At 44.3% G+C, this 16,631-nt stretch overlaps 2 protein-coding genes across 2 annotated transcripts in view; one reads left to right on the forward strand and one right to left on the reverse strand.

The window, feature by feature from the left end:
- Positions 1-16,631, reverse strand: part of h2ac14 (H2A clustered histone 14) — a 1,193,713-nt gene that overhangs the window by 720,415 nt on the left and 456,667 nt on the right.
- The window catches only part of LOC108645272 (oocyte zinc finger protein XlCOF7.1-like), a 40,149-nt gene that overhangs the window by 14,932 nt on the left and 8,586 nt on the right, over positions 1-16,631 (forward strand). The window contains exon 5 of the mRNA XM_031892988.1: positions 3,706-4,669. Within this exon, the coding sequence (XP_031748848.1) occupies positions 3,706-4,669 (964 nt within the window). The remainder of the gene's footprint in view (positions 1-3,705; positions 4,670-16,631) is intronic.

The following is a 16,631-nucleotide window of genomic DNA, read 5'->3' on the forward strand; positions in this document are numbered from 1 at the left end:
CAATATTATGCATTGCCCCAGTTTTGGGGTGTTTGGTGGCTGCATCTTTATTTGCACCCATACATATGGGGTATCATTTTATTCAGGGGAACTTGCAGATTGATATTTAGCAAGCTTTTGATAATTGCCATGGAGATAATCTAACTTTGTATCTGGTTTTTTCCTTGATCTCTGACCAAAGCGCTGACTTCAGCAAGGGACTGCGGCCACAATTCTCCATGTAGAAAGAGAAGAGAGGTGTTTGTGGGGGGTTATTTCACAGGTTGGGGGGTAACCCTATAAAACTGCAAGGAGTACACCTGGAGCAGCCCCCACATTTTTAGCTGTAATTGCCCTTATGCATTGCCCCTGCTTTGGGGTGTTTGTTGGTCGCCTCTTTATGTGCACCCATACATATGGGGTATCGTTTTATTCGGGAGATGTTTGTCTTTCAAATTTGCCTTGGTTAAAAAAAAAAACTATGAGATTTTTTTTTTGTCAAATCCACATTTAATCACGCGTCCAAGTTTTATGTTTTAGAAAAAAAAAGGAATGCAAAAAAATCATCGCATTTCATGATTCACTGATAAAAACTATTTGGCTTCTGAGTGAAAACTACATTGAACCTTGAATCCTATAGGCCTGTAGTTCCTAAAGGCACCAAACATGGGGGGGTATTTAGATTTACATGTAAGTTATTCTGCACCAACTGTTACAAGCGCTTTTCCACTTTGTCCTGGTGGGATATTGTACAAAGTCCCCCTTTAGTTTGGGGGTCACCGCTGGACAGGAACAGTGGGTTCTAACGACATATTTGGTATCGTTGGACTTGGGACTTAACCCCCCCCAGTAAATGTCCCTAAAATGAGAGAGCACAGCATGTTTACAAAATGTCTGGCACTGAGGGGAACCGAAATGTCACATTCTGCTGGCAAATAAAGGGTTAAGGGCTCTAAAAACTATACCTTGGTGCCTGAGCTTTACACTAGCAGCCCAATTTGGAAGAAAAACCATCAACCTGGCAACCCTGAATGAATTCAAATCATGAAAAGCTCATTTGTTTTTATCCCTACAAAATAATCTGTGAGTTTTCCCTCTGTCCCTAACTCTGCAGTCTGTGAGTTTTCCCTCTGTCCCTAACTCTGCAGTCTGTGAGTTTTCCCTCTGTCCCTAACTCTGCAGTCTGTGAGTTTTCCCTCTGTCCCTAACTCTGCAGTCTGTGAGTTTTCCCTCTGTCCCTAACTCTGCAGTCTGTGAGTTTTCCCTCTGTCCCTAACTCTGCAGTCTGTGAGTTTTCCCTCTGTCCCTAACTCTGCAGTCTGTGAGTTTTCCCTCTGTCCCTAACTCATTCTCCCGCCCTTGTGCTCACTGATCCAATGATTCTTCTCTGCCGCTCTCTGTCCCGCCCACATTCCCCTCCCAGCCAATGAGTGAGTGTCCCAGCTCCTCAGTTCCCTCCCTCACAGCTACAGGCAGCAGAGCAGTGTGGGAAAGAGGTGAGTAAGGGAGCGGGGCTGCACTAATGGTGGCACTAAAGGAGCAGTGTTACCAGAGGGAAGGGTTTGTTCCTTACATGACAAGCAGAGGGAGGAGCTGCCTGTAGCGCTAGGGATGAAGGTAAAGTATCTTTTCCCATAATCCCTTCTCAGCACAAAAAGACACAGGGCACCGAGCACAACATTACCCAGCCCCCACCCCCACTGGGGCTACATAGTGGGGGGGAAACAGTTTACCCCAGGGGTCTGTCAAATGCCCCCCCTCTGCAAAACCAAAGGGCTGTTGGGCTGGGAAGTGGGGGCTGCACTGGGGTTAAAGGAGACTCCGCCCCTGTTACCTGTATAGAAGGGACTTTGCCTTAAGGCGCCGTATATGTGCGACCATTGGTTACAGGAACGATCATCCACTTATGTTACGAGCTGAATCATCAGACCTGTAGGTACAAACAATAGGATTCTGCCCCCGTCTGATTCAGCATCAACCTACTGCCAGTGTTTGGCACCTTGAGTGATTGACAAGATGATCAACATCCAAGGCTTTTGCCGATATCAGTCTCCTCATTAACTCACCTACACGCACCGAATATTGTACATAACCTCAATGTGTAAGTGCTTAATTCCACTTCCAGGCCCCTCCCTCCCACAAGGAGCCAATGGGAATGTGGGAGGAAGCGAGTGACCCAGTGATGGGGAAGAAGGATAAAAATGAGGAGCGGAAGGAGAGAATCCTGAATCTCACACTGGAGATTATCTATCTGCTGACTGGAGAGGTGAGGGGGGCACTGTGAGTGGCACAGTGAGAAGAGACTGTCTGTCTGTACAAAGGGGGTCTCTCTGCTGCGTTACACACTCATCATTCTCTCTCCCTCTCAATACATAGGGCTACGTCATCCCTAAGAAGAAGAGCCCAACTGTGGGTTTGGGGGCCCTGCATGCCCCTGGCTCCGTCATACAGAAGGAAAATGACAAGAAGATCCTGGAACTCATCTCCAACATCATCCAGCTGCTGACTGGAGAGGTGGGTGCGGCCCCCCAATCCCCCCTTATTGTTTAGTAACAGTGTATGATAATCCCTTTCTCTGGCTGGGGGATGACTGTAACATTGTGTGTGCCAGGTTGCCATAAGGTGTGAGGATGTTTCCATCTATTTTTCCTTGGAGGAGTGGGAGTATATAAAAGGAAACAAGGCCCTTTACAGGGAAGGGATAAAGGAGGAGGAGGAGCCCCAGCAGCTCCGCCCACTGGGTGAGTAATGGTTTCTATCATATACAGAGCATAGAATGCAGGATATCAGGCCGTTTAAGAGGCACATGGAAAGTCAGTAGTAACATATATTTAGTCATGTCTCTTCTGTGCCCGACTTAAATAAACAACTAGCAGGGAGGTACATTTATTTAGCACAAAGGGTTAAACTTGGTGCAACTGCTGGGGGGAGGAGCTATAGAGGGGCCTGTAGGACACTGACTGATAAGCAGCTGCAATAGATGTTTATGGAAGGGGACTTTAGGGTCCCAGTGATGTTGGGGGGGGGGGGGGACCAATAATCAGTCATTCCCTTGCTAAAAAGTTCAAATAGATCCTGATACAAACAGCTGCCGTTACTCTATAATAATCAGTTCATATAAATAGTTCTATTAATTAATGTGCTAATAAGTCAGTCACTTCATTGGGGGTCGGTGGAGTTTGCCCTAAGTTTAAATGACTTTAATGACTTGAACCTTCCTTATTTTATTTTTCATAATGACAAAATCCAAGTTATTTCCCTCAGATATATCTCTGATCTCTATCCTTCCCTTTAGCAGCCTGTGAGTATAAAGATGGGAGCGATGTTACAGCACATACGGAAGCAACTTTATGTTGTAATAATGATGGGAATCTCACAAACCCTGATGTTTCTCCAGCGGAACAGCCCCCACCGGCCAATGGGATTAAAGAGGAAGAGGCTTCATGGGAAGAGGAAAACCAATCAGATTGCAGCATTAATCCCCTTACAGAACAGATACAGGGAAAAAATACTCCTATCATGGGGAGCAGCCTGAATACCTTACAAATGACGGGTAATAATCATGATGAAAATTCCCTCCAATCTCCACATAAATCTCACATAACAAACAATACATTACGTAGGAAATACAGCTGCAATGAGTGTCAGAAACATTTTAGTAATAAGAGAGACTTTCATAAACACCAGAGAACCCACAAAAGAAAGAAACTTTTTCCTTGTTCTAATTGTGGGAAATGTTTTTCAAACCGATCTGATCTCAATCGTCATCAAAGGACTCACACAGGGGAGAAACCATTTTCTTGTGTTGAATGCGGGAAATGTTTTTTAAACCAATCTGACCTCAGTCGTCATCAAAGGACTCACACAGGGGAGAAACCATTTTCTTGTTCTGAATGTGGCAAATGTTTCTCAAGGAAATGTCATCGTGATTGTCATCAAAGGACTCACACAGGGGAGAAACCATTTTCTTGTTCTGAATGTGGAAAATGTTTCTCAAGTAAATTTTATCGTGATTGTCATCAAAGGACTCATACAGGGGAGAAACCAATTTCTTGTCCTGAATGTGGAAAATGTTTCTCAAGTAAATTTTATCGTGATTGTCATCAAAGGACCCACACAGGGGAGAAACCATTTTCTTGTTCTGAATGTGAGAAATGTTTTCCAAACCGATCTCAACTCAATCGTCATCAAATGACTCACACAGGGGAGAAACTATTTTCATGTTACAAATGTGGGAAATGTTTTCCAAACCAATCTGAACTCAGTCGTCATCAAAGGACTCACACAGGGGTGAAACCATTTTCTTGTTCTGAATGTGGGAAATGTTTCTCAAGCAAATTTTATCGTGATTGTCATCAAAGGACTCACACAGGGGTGAAACCATATTCTTGTCCTGAATGTGGGAAATGTTTCTTAACACAATCACTCCTTAAAAAGCATCATAGAACTCACACAGGGGAGAAACCATTTTCTTGTTCTGAATGTGGTAAATGTTTTTCAAAGAAATCCCACCTTAAAATTCATTATACAACCCACACAGGGGAGAAACCATTTTCATGTTCTGAATGTGGGAAATGTTTTTCACAGCGATCCGACCTAAAAATTCATTATAGAACCCACACAGGGGAGAAACCATTTTCTTGTTCTGAATGTGGGAAATGTTTTATAAAAAAAAATAATCTACATAATCATCAAAAGACTCACAAAAAGGAGAAGCCATTTTCTTATTCTAAATGAGGAATCCCTGCTAGCCTGCAGGAGACTCTGCTTGGAGGAAAACTGTTTCTGTGCTTCCAAAAATTGTCTCCAAACCAGAAATGTAAAAATGGGCAACTACTTTGAGGCCACTGGGAGCATCATCAATGGGGGTGGGGAGTAACATGTTGCCCCTGAGCCACTGGTTGGGGATCACTGTCTTACTGGGTAAATATAAAGCCTATAACATCATCTTGTCATTATTAACCCAATGTCATTTCCAATGGGGCATTTGTTGAGATGAAAGGAAAGGGGGTTACACCATTATCCTATAAAGGGTCTCTTTACATTAAATCAGTTTTGTGAAAAGCCTTTGTGTCAGTCCGATTTATTGGTGCAATTTATATTTGTTTTTGTGGTTGTTAATAAGACAATGAATATATATTGTTTATAATTACCCAGTAGTAGAACATTGTACCACGGGAGCCATAGAGCAGAAAGGGAAAATGTGGCCCCGTGATACTGTGGGGGGGATGTAACGGAGCCCTTTGATCATAGAGACGTTGATGTTGCTGTAAGAGAAAACGTTTATTGATAACACATATATGGAGAAGTGCGCATAGACAGTCACTTCTAACCTGTTCCTGGAGAGAGTGGGGCTTTTATAGGGTTTCCTGATGGGACAAAAAGGAGCCCCTACTAATGAGAGGGGAGGGGCTTGGCCAAGGAGCCTTACAGCCTACAGCTAAAAGCCATGAAAATATATTTGTTATTATTGTCTGGGCAGGATTTCCCTTTGGAATAATAGGGAGTCACTACCTCTTACAGGATCAGTGGTGGAACTTGTGCCCAAAGAAGTGGAGTTTGCAGCCACAGTAACGTCACACACCAAATGGACTATATATGCAATATATGATTACACAAATACGGGGATTATGGAAAACCGTCACATACAGTCACATATGCAGGAATATGTGTGGGGACTGTGCATACATACCTGCAAGTGTAGGATATTAATATCATTTAATTGTATGAATGTACATAGGGCACAAGATATCTGTATAGATTTACACAGTGAGTCAGATGGTAATTAAGTGGATAAGTTGGGAATGCTGTGAGGTGCCTCTGTGGGGGTTCCCTTGGGGTTTATTAGGGCTCTGGCACACGGGGAGATTTGTCGCCTGCATTTCCCTCCCCCCCGGCGCTTTGGCGACAATGCACACGAAGAGATTTCATGCGAGTTGAGCTCCAGGCGATCTGCTACCCATGGTACCACTCAACAGTTACCCCCCCCACATGTTTACTCAAGTCGCTCAGAAAAGGGTCTGTGTGCGATTTGAAACAGCAAGCGACTTGAAGTAGCCTTGTATGTTTTGACGCTGGCGATTTCCATTGGTTTAGTATTGGGGTCTTGTCACCAAATCGCTCTTTTAAAAATCGCCAGCAACAAATCTCCTCGTGTGCCAGAGCCCTTATAGGGGGGGATCAACACCAAGATATCCCAGGAGGCCAACTGGGGGGTCTTTAGCATTTCAAAGTGGAACTGTTTGTGCAGTTGTTTATGGTGAGACGGCTCCTTATGGGAACTACCTGACTGACTAACACAATAAGATTATGGTACCTGATTATCTTGTCAGCCAATCAGAACACATCCCTACATTAGTCAGTGAGATTCTAAGGGTATAACTTGTGCAGCCCTTATACACATAGATAGACACACTGACACACACACACACAGATTAGATGTTGGGTCAGGGAGAAGCCCTTATACACATAGATAGACACACTGACACACACACACAGATTAGATGTTGGGTCAGGGAGAAGCCCTTATACACATAGATAGACACACTGACACACACACACAGATTAGATGTTGGGTCAGGGAGAAGTCCTTATACACATAGATAGACACACTGACACACACACACAGATTAGATGTTGGGTCAGGGAGAAGCCCTTATACACATAGATAGACACACTGACACACACACACAGATTAGATGTTGGGTCAGGGAGAAGTCCTTATACACATAGATAGACACACTGACACACACACACAGATTAGATGTTGGGTCAGGGAGAAGTCCTTATACACATAGATAGACACACTGACACACACACACACACAGATTAGATGTTGGGTCAGGGAGAAGCCCTTATACACATAGATAGACACACTGACACACACACACACAGATTAGATGTTGGGTCAGGGAGAAGCCCTTATACACATAGATAGACACACTGACACACACACACACAGATTAGATGTTGGGTCAGGGAGAAGCCCTTATACACATAGATAGACACACTGACACACACACACAGATTAGATGTTGGGTCAGGGAGAAGTCCTTATACACATAGATAGACACACTGACACACACACACACACACAGATTAGATGTTGGGTCAGGGAGAAGCCCTTATACACATAGATAGACACACTGACACACACACACACAGATTAGATGTTGGGTCAGGGAGAAGCCCTTATACACATAGATAGACACACTGACACACACACACAGATTAGATGTTGGGTCAGGGAGAAGTCCTTATACTCATAGATAGACACACTGACACACACACACACAGATTAGATGTTGGGTCAGGGAGAAGCCCTTATACACATAGATAGACACACTGACACACACACACACAGATTAGATGTTGGGTCAGGGAGAAGCCCTTATACACATAGATAGACACACTGACACACACACACAGATTAGATGTTGGGTCAGGGAGAAGTCCTTATACTCATAGATAGACACACTGACACACACACACACAGATTAGATGTTGGGTCAGGGAGAAGTCCTTATACTCATAGATAGACACACTGACACACACACACACAGATTAGATGTTGGGTCAGGGAGAAGCCCTTATACACATAGATAGACACACTGACACACACACACACAGATTAGATGTTGGGTCAGGGAGAAGCCCTTATACACATAGATAGACACACTGACACACACACACACACACAGATTAGATGTTGGGTCAGGGAGAAGCCCTTATACTCATAGATAGACACACTGACACACACACACACACACAGATTAGATGTTGGGTCAGGGAGAAGCCCTTATACACATAGATAGACACACTGACACACACACACACAGATTAGATGTTGGGTCAGGGAGAAGCCCTTATACACATAGATAGACACACTGACACACACACACACAGATTAGATGTTGGGTCAGGGAGAAGTCCTTATACTCATAGATAGACACACTGACACACACACACAGATTAGATGTTGGGTCAGGGAGAAGCCCTTATACACATAGATAGACACACTGACACACACACACACACAGATTAGATGTTGGGTCAGGGAGAAGCCCTTATACACATAGATAGACACACTGACACACACACACACAGATTAGATGTTGGGTCAGGGAGAAGCCCTTATACACATAGATAGACACACTGACACACACACACAGATTAGATGTTGGGTCAGGGAGAAGCCCTTATACACATAGATAGACACACTGACACACACACACACACAGATTAGATGTTGGGTCAGGGAGAAGCCCTTATACTCATAGATAGACACACTGACACACACACACAGATTAGATGTTGGGTCAGGGAGAAGCCCTTATACACATAGATAGACACACTGACACACACACACAGATTAGATGTTGGGTCAGGGAGAAGCCCTTATACACATAGATAGACACACTGACACACACACACACACAGATTAGATGTTGGGTCAGGGAGAAGCCCTTATACACATAGATAGACACACTGACACACACACACAGATTAGATGTTGGGTCAGGGAGAAGCCCTTATACACATAGATAGACACACTGACACACACACACACACAGATTAGATGTTGGGTCAGGGAGAAGCCCTTATACACATAGATAGACACACTGACACACACACACACACAGATTAGATGTTGGGTCAGGGAGAAGCCCTTATACACATAGATAGACACACTGACACACACACACACAGATTAGATGTTGGGTCAGGGAGAAGTCCTTATACACATAGATAGACACACTGACACACACACACACACAGATTAGATGTTGGGTCAGGGAGAAGCCCTTATACACATAGATAGACACACTGACACACACACACACAGATTAGATGTTGGGTCAGGGAGAAGCCCTTATACACATAGATAGACACACTGACACACACACACACACAGATTAGATGTTGGGTCAGGGAGAAGTCCTTATACACATAGATAGACACACTGACACACACACACACACAGATTAGATGTTGGGTCAGGGAGAAGCCCTTATACACATAGATAGACACACTGACACACACACACACACAGATTAGATGTTGGGTCAGGGAGAAGCCCTTATACACATAGATAGACACACTGACACACACACACACAGATTAGATGTTGGGTCAGGGAGAAGTCCTTATACACATAGATAGACACACTGACACACACACACACACAGATTAGATGTTGGGTCAGGGAGAAGCCCTTATACACATAGATAGACACACTGACACACACACACACACAGATTAGATGTTGGGTCAGGGAGAAGCCCTTATACACATAGATAGACACACTGACACACACACACAGATTAGATGTTGGGTCAGGGAGAAGCCCTTATACACATAGATAGACACACTGACACACACACACACAGATTAGATGTTGGGTCAGGGAGAAGCCCTTATACACATAGATAGACACACTGACACACACACACACACACACACACAGATTAGATGTTGGGTCAGGGAGAAGCCCTTATACACATAGATAGACACACTGACACACACACACAGATTAGATGTTGGGTCAGGGAGAAGCCCTTATACACATAGATAGACACACTGACACACACACACACACACACACACACAGATTAGATGTTGGGTCAGGGAGAAGCCCTTATACACATAGATAGACACACTGACACACACACAGATTAGATGTTGGGTCAGGGAGAAGCCCTTATACACATAGATAGACACACTGACACACACACACAGATTAGATGTTGGGTCAGGGAGAAGCCCTTATACACATAGATAGACACACTGACACACACACACAGATTAGATGTTGGGTCAGGGAGAAGCCCTTATACACATAGATAGACACACTGACACACACACACACAGATTAGATGTTGGGTCAGGGAGAAGCCCTTATACACATAGATAGACACACTGACACACACACACACAGATTAGATGTTGGGTCAGGGAGAAGCCCTTATACACATAGATAGACACACTGACACACACACACAGATTAGATGTTGGGTCAGGAGAAGCCCTTATACACATAGATAGACACACTGACACACACACACACAGATTAGATGTTGGGTCAGGGAGAAGCCCTTATACACATAGATAGACACACTGACACACACACACACAGATTAGATGTTGGGTCAGGGAGAAGCCCTTATACACATAGATAGACACACTGACACACACACACAGATTAGATGTTGGGTCAGGGAGAAGTCCTTATACACATAGATAGACACACTGACACACACACACACAGATTAGATGTTGGGTCAGGGAGAAGCCCTTATACACATAGATAGACACACTGACACACACACACACAGATTAGATGTTGGGTCAGGGAGAAGCCCTTATACACATAGATAGACACACTGACACACACACACACACACACACACAGATTAGATGTTGGGTCAGGGAGAAGCCCTTATACACATAGATAGACACACTGACACACACACACACAGATTAGATGTTGGGTCAGGGAGAAGCCCTTATACACATAGATAGACACACTGACACACACACACACAGATTAGATGTTGGGTCAGGGAGAAGCCCTTATACACATAGATAGACACACTGACACACACACACACAGATTAGATGTTGGGTCAGGGAGAAGCCCTTATACACATAGATAGACACACTGACACACACACAGATTAGATGTTGGGTCAGGGAGAAGCCCTTATACACATAGATAGACACACTGACACACACACACACAGATTAGTTGTTGGGTCAGGGAGAAGCCCTTATACACATAGATAGACACACTGACACACACACACAGATTAGATGTTGGGTCAGGGAGAAGTCCTTATACACATAGATAGACACACTGACACACACACACACACAGATTAGATGTTGGGTCAGGGAGAAGCCCTTATACACATAGATAGACACACTGACACACACACACACAGATTAGATGTTGGGTCAGGGAGAAGCCCTTATACACATAGATAGACACACTGACACACACACACACACAGATTAGATGTTGGGTCAGGGAGAAGCCCTTATACACATAGATAGACACACTGACACACACACACACAGATTAGATGTTGGGTCAGGGAGAAGCCCTTATACACATAGATAGACACACTGACACACACACACACAGATTAGATGTTGGGTCAGGGAGAAGCCCTTATACACATAGATAGACACACTGACACACACACAGATTAGATGTTGGGTCAGGGAGAAGCCCTTATACACATAGATAGACACACTGACACACACACACACACACACACACAGATTAGATGTTGGGTCAGGGAGAAGCCCTTATACACATAGATAGACACACTGACACACACACAGATTAGATGTTGGGTCAGGGAGAAGCCCTTATACACATAGATAGACACACTGACACACACACACAGATTAGATGTTGGGTCAGGGAGAAGCCCTTATACACATAGATAGACACACTGACACACACACACACACAGATTAGATGTTGGGTCAGGGAGAAGCCCTTATACACATAGATAGACACACTGACACACACACACACAGATTAGATGTTGGGTCAGGGAGAAGCCCTTATACACATAGATAGACACACTGACACACACACACACAGATTAGATGTTGGGTCAGGGAGAAGCCCTTATACACATAGATAGACACACTGACACACACACACAGATTAGATGTTGGGTCAGGGAGAAGCCCTTATACACATAGATAGACACACTGACACACACACACACACACAGATTAGATGTTGGGTCAGGGAGAAGCCCTTATACACATAGATAGACACACTGACACACACACACACAGATTAGATGTTGGGTCAGGGAGAAGCCCTTATACACATAGATAGACACACTGACACACACACACACAGATTAGATGTTGGGTCAGGGAGAAGCACTTATACACATAGATAGACACACTGACACACACACACACAGATTAGATGTTGGGTCAGGGAGAAGCCCTTATACACATAGATAGACACACTGACACACACACAGATTAGATGTTGGGTCAGGGAGAAGCCCTTATACACATAGATAGACACACTGACACACACACAGATTAGATGTTGGGTCAGGGAGAAGCCCTTATACACATAGATAGACACACTGACACACACACACACAGATTAGATGTTGGGTCAGGGAGAAGCCCTTATACTCATAGATAGACACACTGACACACACACACACAGATTAGATGTTGGGTCAGGGAGAAGCCCTTATACACATAGATAGACACACTGACACACACACAGATTAGATGTTGGGTCAGGGAGAAGCCCTTATACACATAGATAGACACACTGACACACACACAGATTAGATGTTGGGTCAGGGAGAAGCCCTTATACACATAGATAGACACACTGACACACACACACACAGATTAGATGTTGGGTCAGGGAGAAGCCCTTATACACATAGATAGACACACTGACACACACACAGATTAGATGTTGGGTCAGGGAGAAGCCCTTATACACATAGATAGACACACTGACACACACACACACAGATTAGATGTTGGGTCAGGGAGAAGCCCTTATACACATAGATAGACACACTGACACACACACACACAGATTAGATGTTGGGTCAGGGAGAAGCCCTTATACACATAGATAGACACACTGACACACACACACAGATTAGATGTTGGGTCAGGGAGAAGCCCTTATACACATAGATAGACACACTGACACACACACACAGATTAGATGTTGGGTCAGGGAGAAGCCCTTATACACATAGATAGACACACTGACACACACACACACAGATTAGATGTTGGGTCAGGGAGAAGCCCTTATACACATAGATAGACACACTGACACACACACACACAGATTAGATGTTGGGTCAGGGAGAAGCCCTTATACACATAGATAGACACACTGACACACACACACACACACACACAGATTAGATGTTGGGTGAGGGAGAAGCCCTTATACACATAGATAGACACACTGACACACACACACAGATTAGATGTTGGGTCAGGGAGAAGCCCTTATACTCATAGATAGACACACTGACACACACACACACAGATTAGATGTTGGGTCAGGGAGAAGCCCTTATACACATAGATAGACACACTGACACACACACACACACACACACAGATTAGATGTTGGGTCAGGGAGAAGCCCTTATACACATAGATAGACACACTGACACACACACACACACACACACAGATTAGATGTTGGGTGAGGGAGAAGCCCTTATACACATAGATAGACACACTGACACACACACACAGATTAGATGTTGGGTCAGGGAGAAGCCCTTATACTCATAGATAGACACACTGACACACACACACAGATTAGATGTTGGGTCAGGGAGAAGCCCTTATACACATAGATAGACACACTGACACACACACACACAGATTAGATGTTGGGTCAGGGAGAAGCCCTTATACACATAGATAGACACACTGACACACACACACACACACACACAGATTAGATGTTGGGTCAGGGAGAAGCCCTTATACACATAGATAGACACACTGACACACACACACACACAGATTAGTTGTTGGGTCAGGGAGAAGTCCTTATACACATAGATAGACACACTGACACACACACACACACACACACAGATTAGATGTTGGGTCAGGGAGAAGCCCTTATACACATAGATAGACACACTGACACACACACACAGATTAGATGTTGGGTCAGGGAGAAGCCCTTATACACATAGATAGACACACTGACACACACACACACAGATTAGATGTTGGGTCAGGGAGAAGCCCTTATACACATAGATAGACACACTGACACACACACACACACAGATTAGTTGTTGGGTCAGGGAGAAGTCCTTATACACATAGATAGACACACTGACACACACACACACACAGATTAGTTGTTGGGTCAGGGAGAAGTCCTTATACACATAGATAGACACACTGACACACACACACACACAGATTAGTTGTTGGGTCAGGGAGAAGTCCTTATACACATAGATAGACACACTGACACACACACACAGATTAGATGTTGGGTCAGGGAGAAGCCCTTATACACATAGATAGACACACTGACACACACACACACAGATTAGATGTTGGGTCAGGGAGAAGCCCTTATACACATAGATAGACACACTGACACACACACACACAGATTAGATGTTGGGTCAGGGAGAAGCCCTTATACACATAGATAGACACACTGACACACACACACAGATTAGATGTTGGGTCAGGGAGAAGCCCTTATACACATAGATAGACACACTGACACACACACACACACACACACAGATTAGATGTTGGGTCAGGGAGAAGCCCTTATACACATAGATAGACACACTGACACACACACACACACAGATTAGTTGTTGGGTCAGGGAGAAGTCCTTATACACATAGATAGACACACTGACACACACACACACACACACACAGATTAGATGTTGGGTCAGGGAGAAGCCCTTATACACATAGATAGACACACTGACACACACACACAGATTAGATGTTGGGTCAGGGAGAAGCCCTTATACTCATAGATAGACACACTGACACACACACACACACAGATTAGTTGTTGGGTCAGGGAGAAGTCCTTATACACATAGATAGACACACTGACACACACACACAGATTAGATGTTGGGTCAGGGAGAAGTCCTTATACACATAGATAGACACACTGACACACACACACACAGATTAGATGTTGGGTCAGGGAGAAGCCCTTATACACATAGATAGACACACTGACACACACACACACAGATTAGATGTTGGGTCAGGGAGAAGCCCTTATACACATAGATAGACACACTGACACACACACACAGATTAGATGTTGGGTCAGGGAGAAGCCCTTATACACATAGATAGACACACTGACACACACACAGATTAGATGTTGGGTCAGGGAGAAGCCCTTATACACATAGATAGACACACTGACACACACACAGATTAGATGTTGGGTCAGGGAGAAGCCCTTATACTCATAGATAGACACACTGACACACACACACAGATTAGATGTTGGGTCAGGGAGAAGCCCTTATACACATAGATAGACACACTGACACACACACAGATTAGATGTTGGGTCAGGGAGAAGCCCTTATACACATAGATAGACACACTGACACACACACAGATTAGATGTTGGGTCAGGGAGAAGCCCTTATACACATAGATAGACACACTGACACACACACAGATTAGATGTTGGGTCAGGGAGAAGCCCTTATACACATAGATAGACACACTGACACACACACACACACAGATTAGATGTTGGGTCAGGGAGAAGTCCTTATACTCATAGATAGACACACTGACACACACACACACAGATTAGATGTTGGGTCAGGGAGAAGCCCTTATACACATAGATAGACACACTGACACACACACAGATTAGATGTTGGGTCAGGGAGAAGCACTTATACACATAGATAGACACACTGACACACACACACACAGATTAGATGTTGGGTCAGGGAGAAGCCCTTATACACATAGATAGACACACTGACACACACACAGATTAGATGTTGGGTCAGGGAGAAGCACTTATACACATAGATAGACACACTGACACACACACACACAGATTAGATGTTGGGTCAGGGAGAAGCCCTTATACACATAGATAGACACACTGACACACACACACAGATTAGATGTTGGGTCAGGGAGAAGCCCTTATACACATAGATAGACACACTGACACACACACACAGATTAGATGTTGGGTCAGGGAGAAGCCCTTATACTCATAGATAGACACACTGACACACACACACACAGATTAGATGTTGGGTCAGGGAGAAGCCCTTATACACATAGATAGACACACTGACACACACACACACAGATTAGATGTTGGGTCAGGGAGAAGCCCTTATACTCATAGATAGACACACTGACACACACACACACAGATTAGATGTTGGGTCAGGGAGAAGCCCTTATACTCATAGATAGACACACTGACACACACACACACAGATTAGATGTTGGGTCAGGGAGAAGCCCTTATACTCATAGATAGACACACTGACACACACACACACAGATTAGATGTTGGGTCAGGGAGAAGCCCTTATACACATAGATAGACACACTGACACACACACACAGATTAGATGTTGGGTCAGGGAGAAGCCCTTATACACATAGATAGACACACTGACACACACACACACAGATTAGATGTTGGGTCAGGGAGAAGCCCTTATACACATAGATAGACACACTGACACACACACACAGATTAGATGTTGGGTCAGGGAGAAGCCCTTATACACATAGATAGACACACTGACACACACACACACACAGATTAGATGTTGGGTCAGGGAGAAGCCCTTATACTCATAGATAGACACACTGACACACACACACACAGATTAGATGTTGGGTCAGGGAGAAGCCCTTATACTCATAGATAGACACACTGACACACACACAGATTAGATGTTGGGTCAGGGAGAAGCCCTTATACACATAGATAGACACACTGACACACACACACACAGATTAGATGTTGGGTCAGGGAGAAGCCCTTATACACATAGATAGACACACTGACACACACACACAGATTAGATGTTGGGTCAGGGAGA

The sequence above is a fragment of the Xenopus tropicalis genome, chromosome 9 (assembly GCF_000004195.4).
Source record: "Xenopus tropicalis strain Nigerian chromosome 9, UCB_Xtro_10.0, whole genome shotgun sequence".
NCBI classification, from domain to species: domain Eukaryota; kingdom Metazoa; phylum Chordata; class Amphibia; order Anura; family Pipidae; genus Xenopus; species Xenopus tropicalis.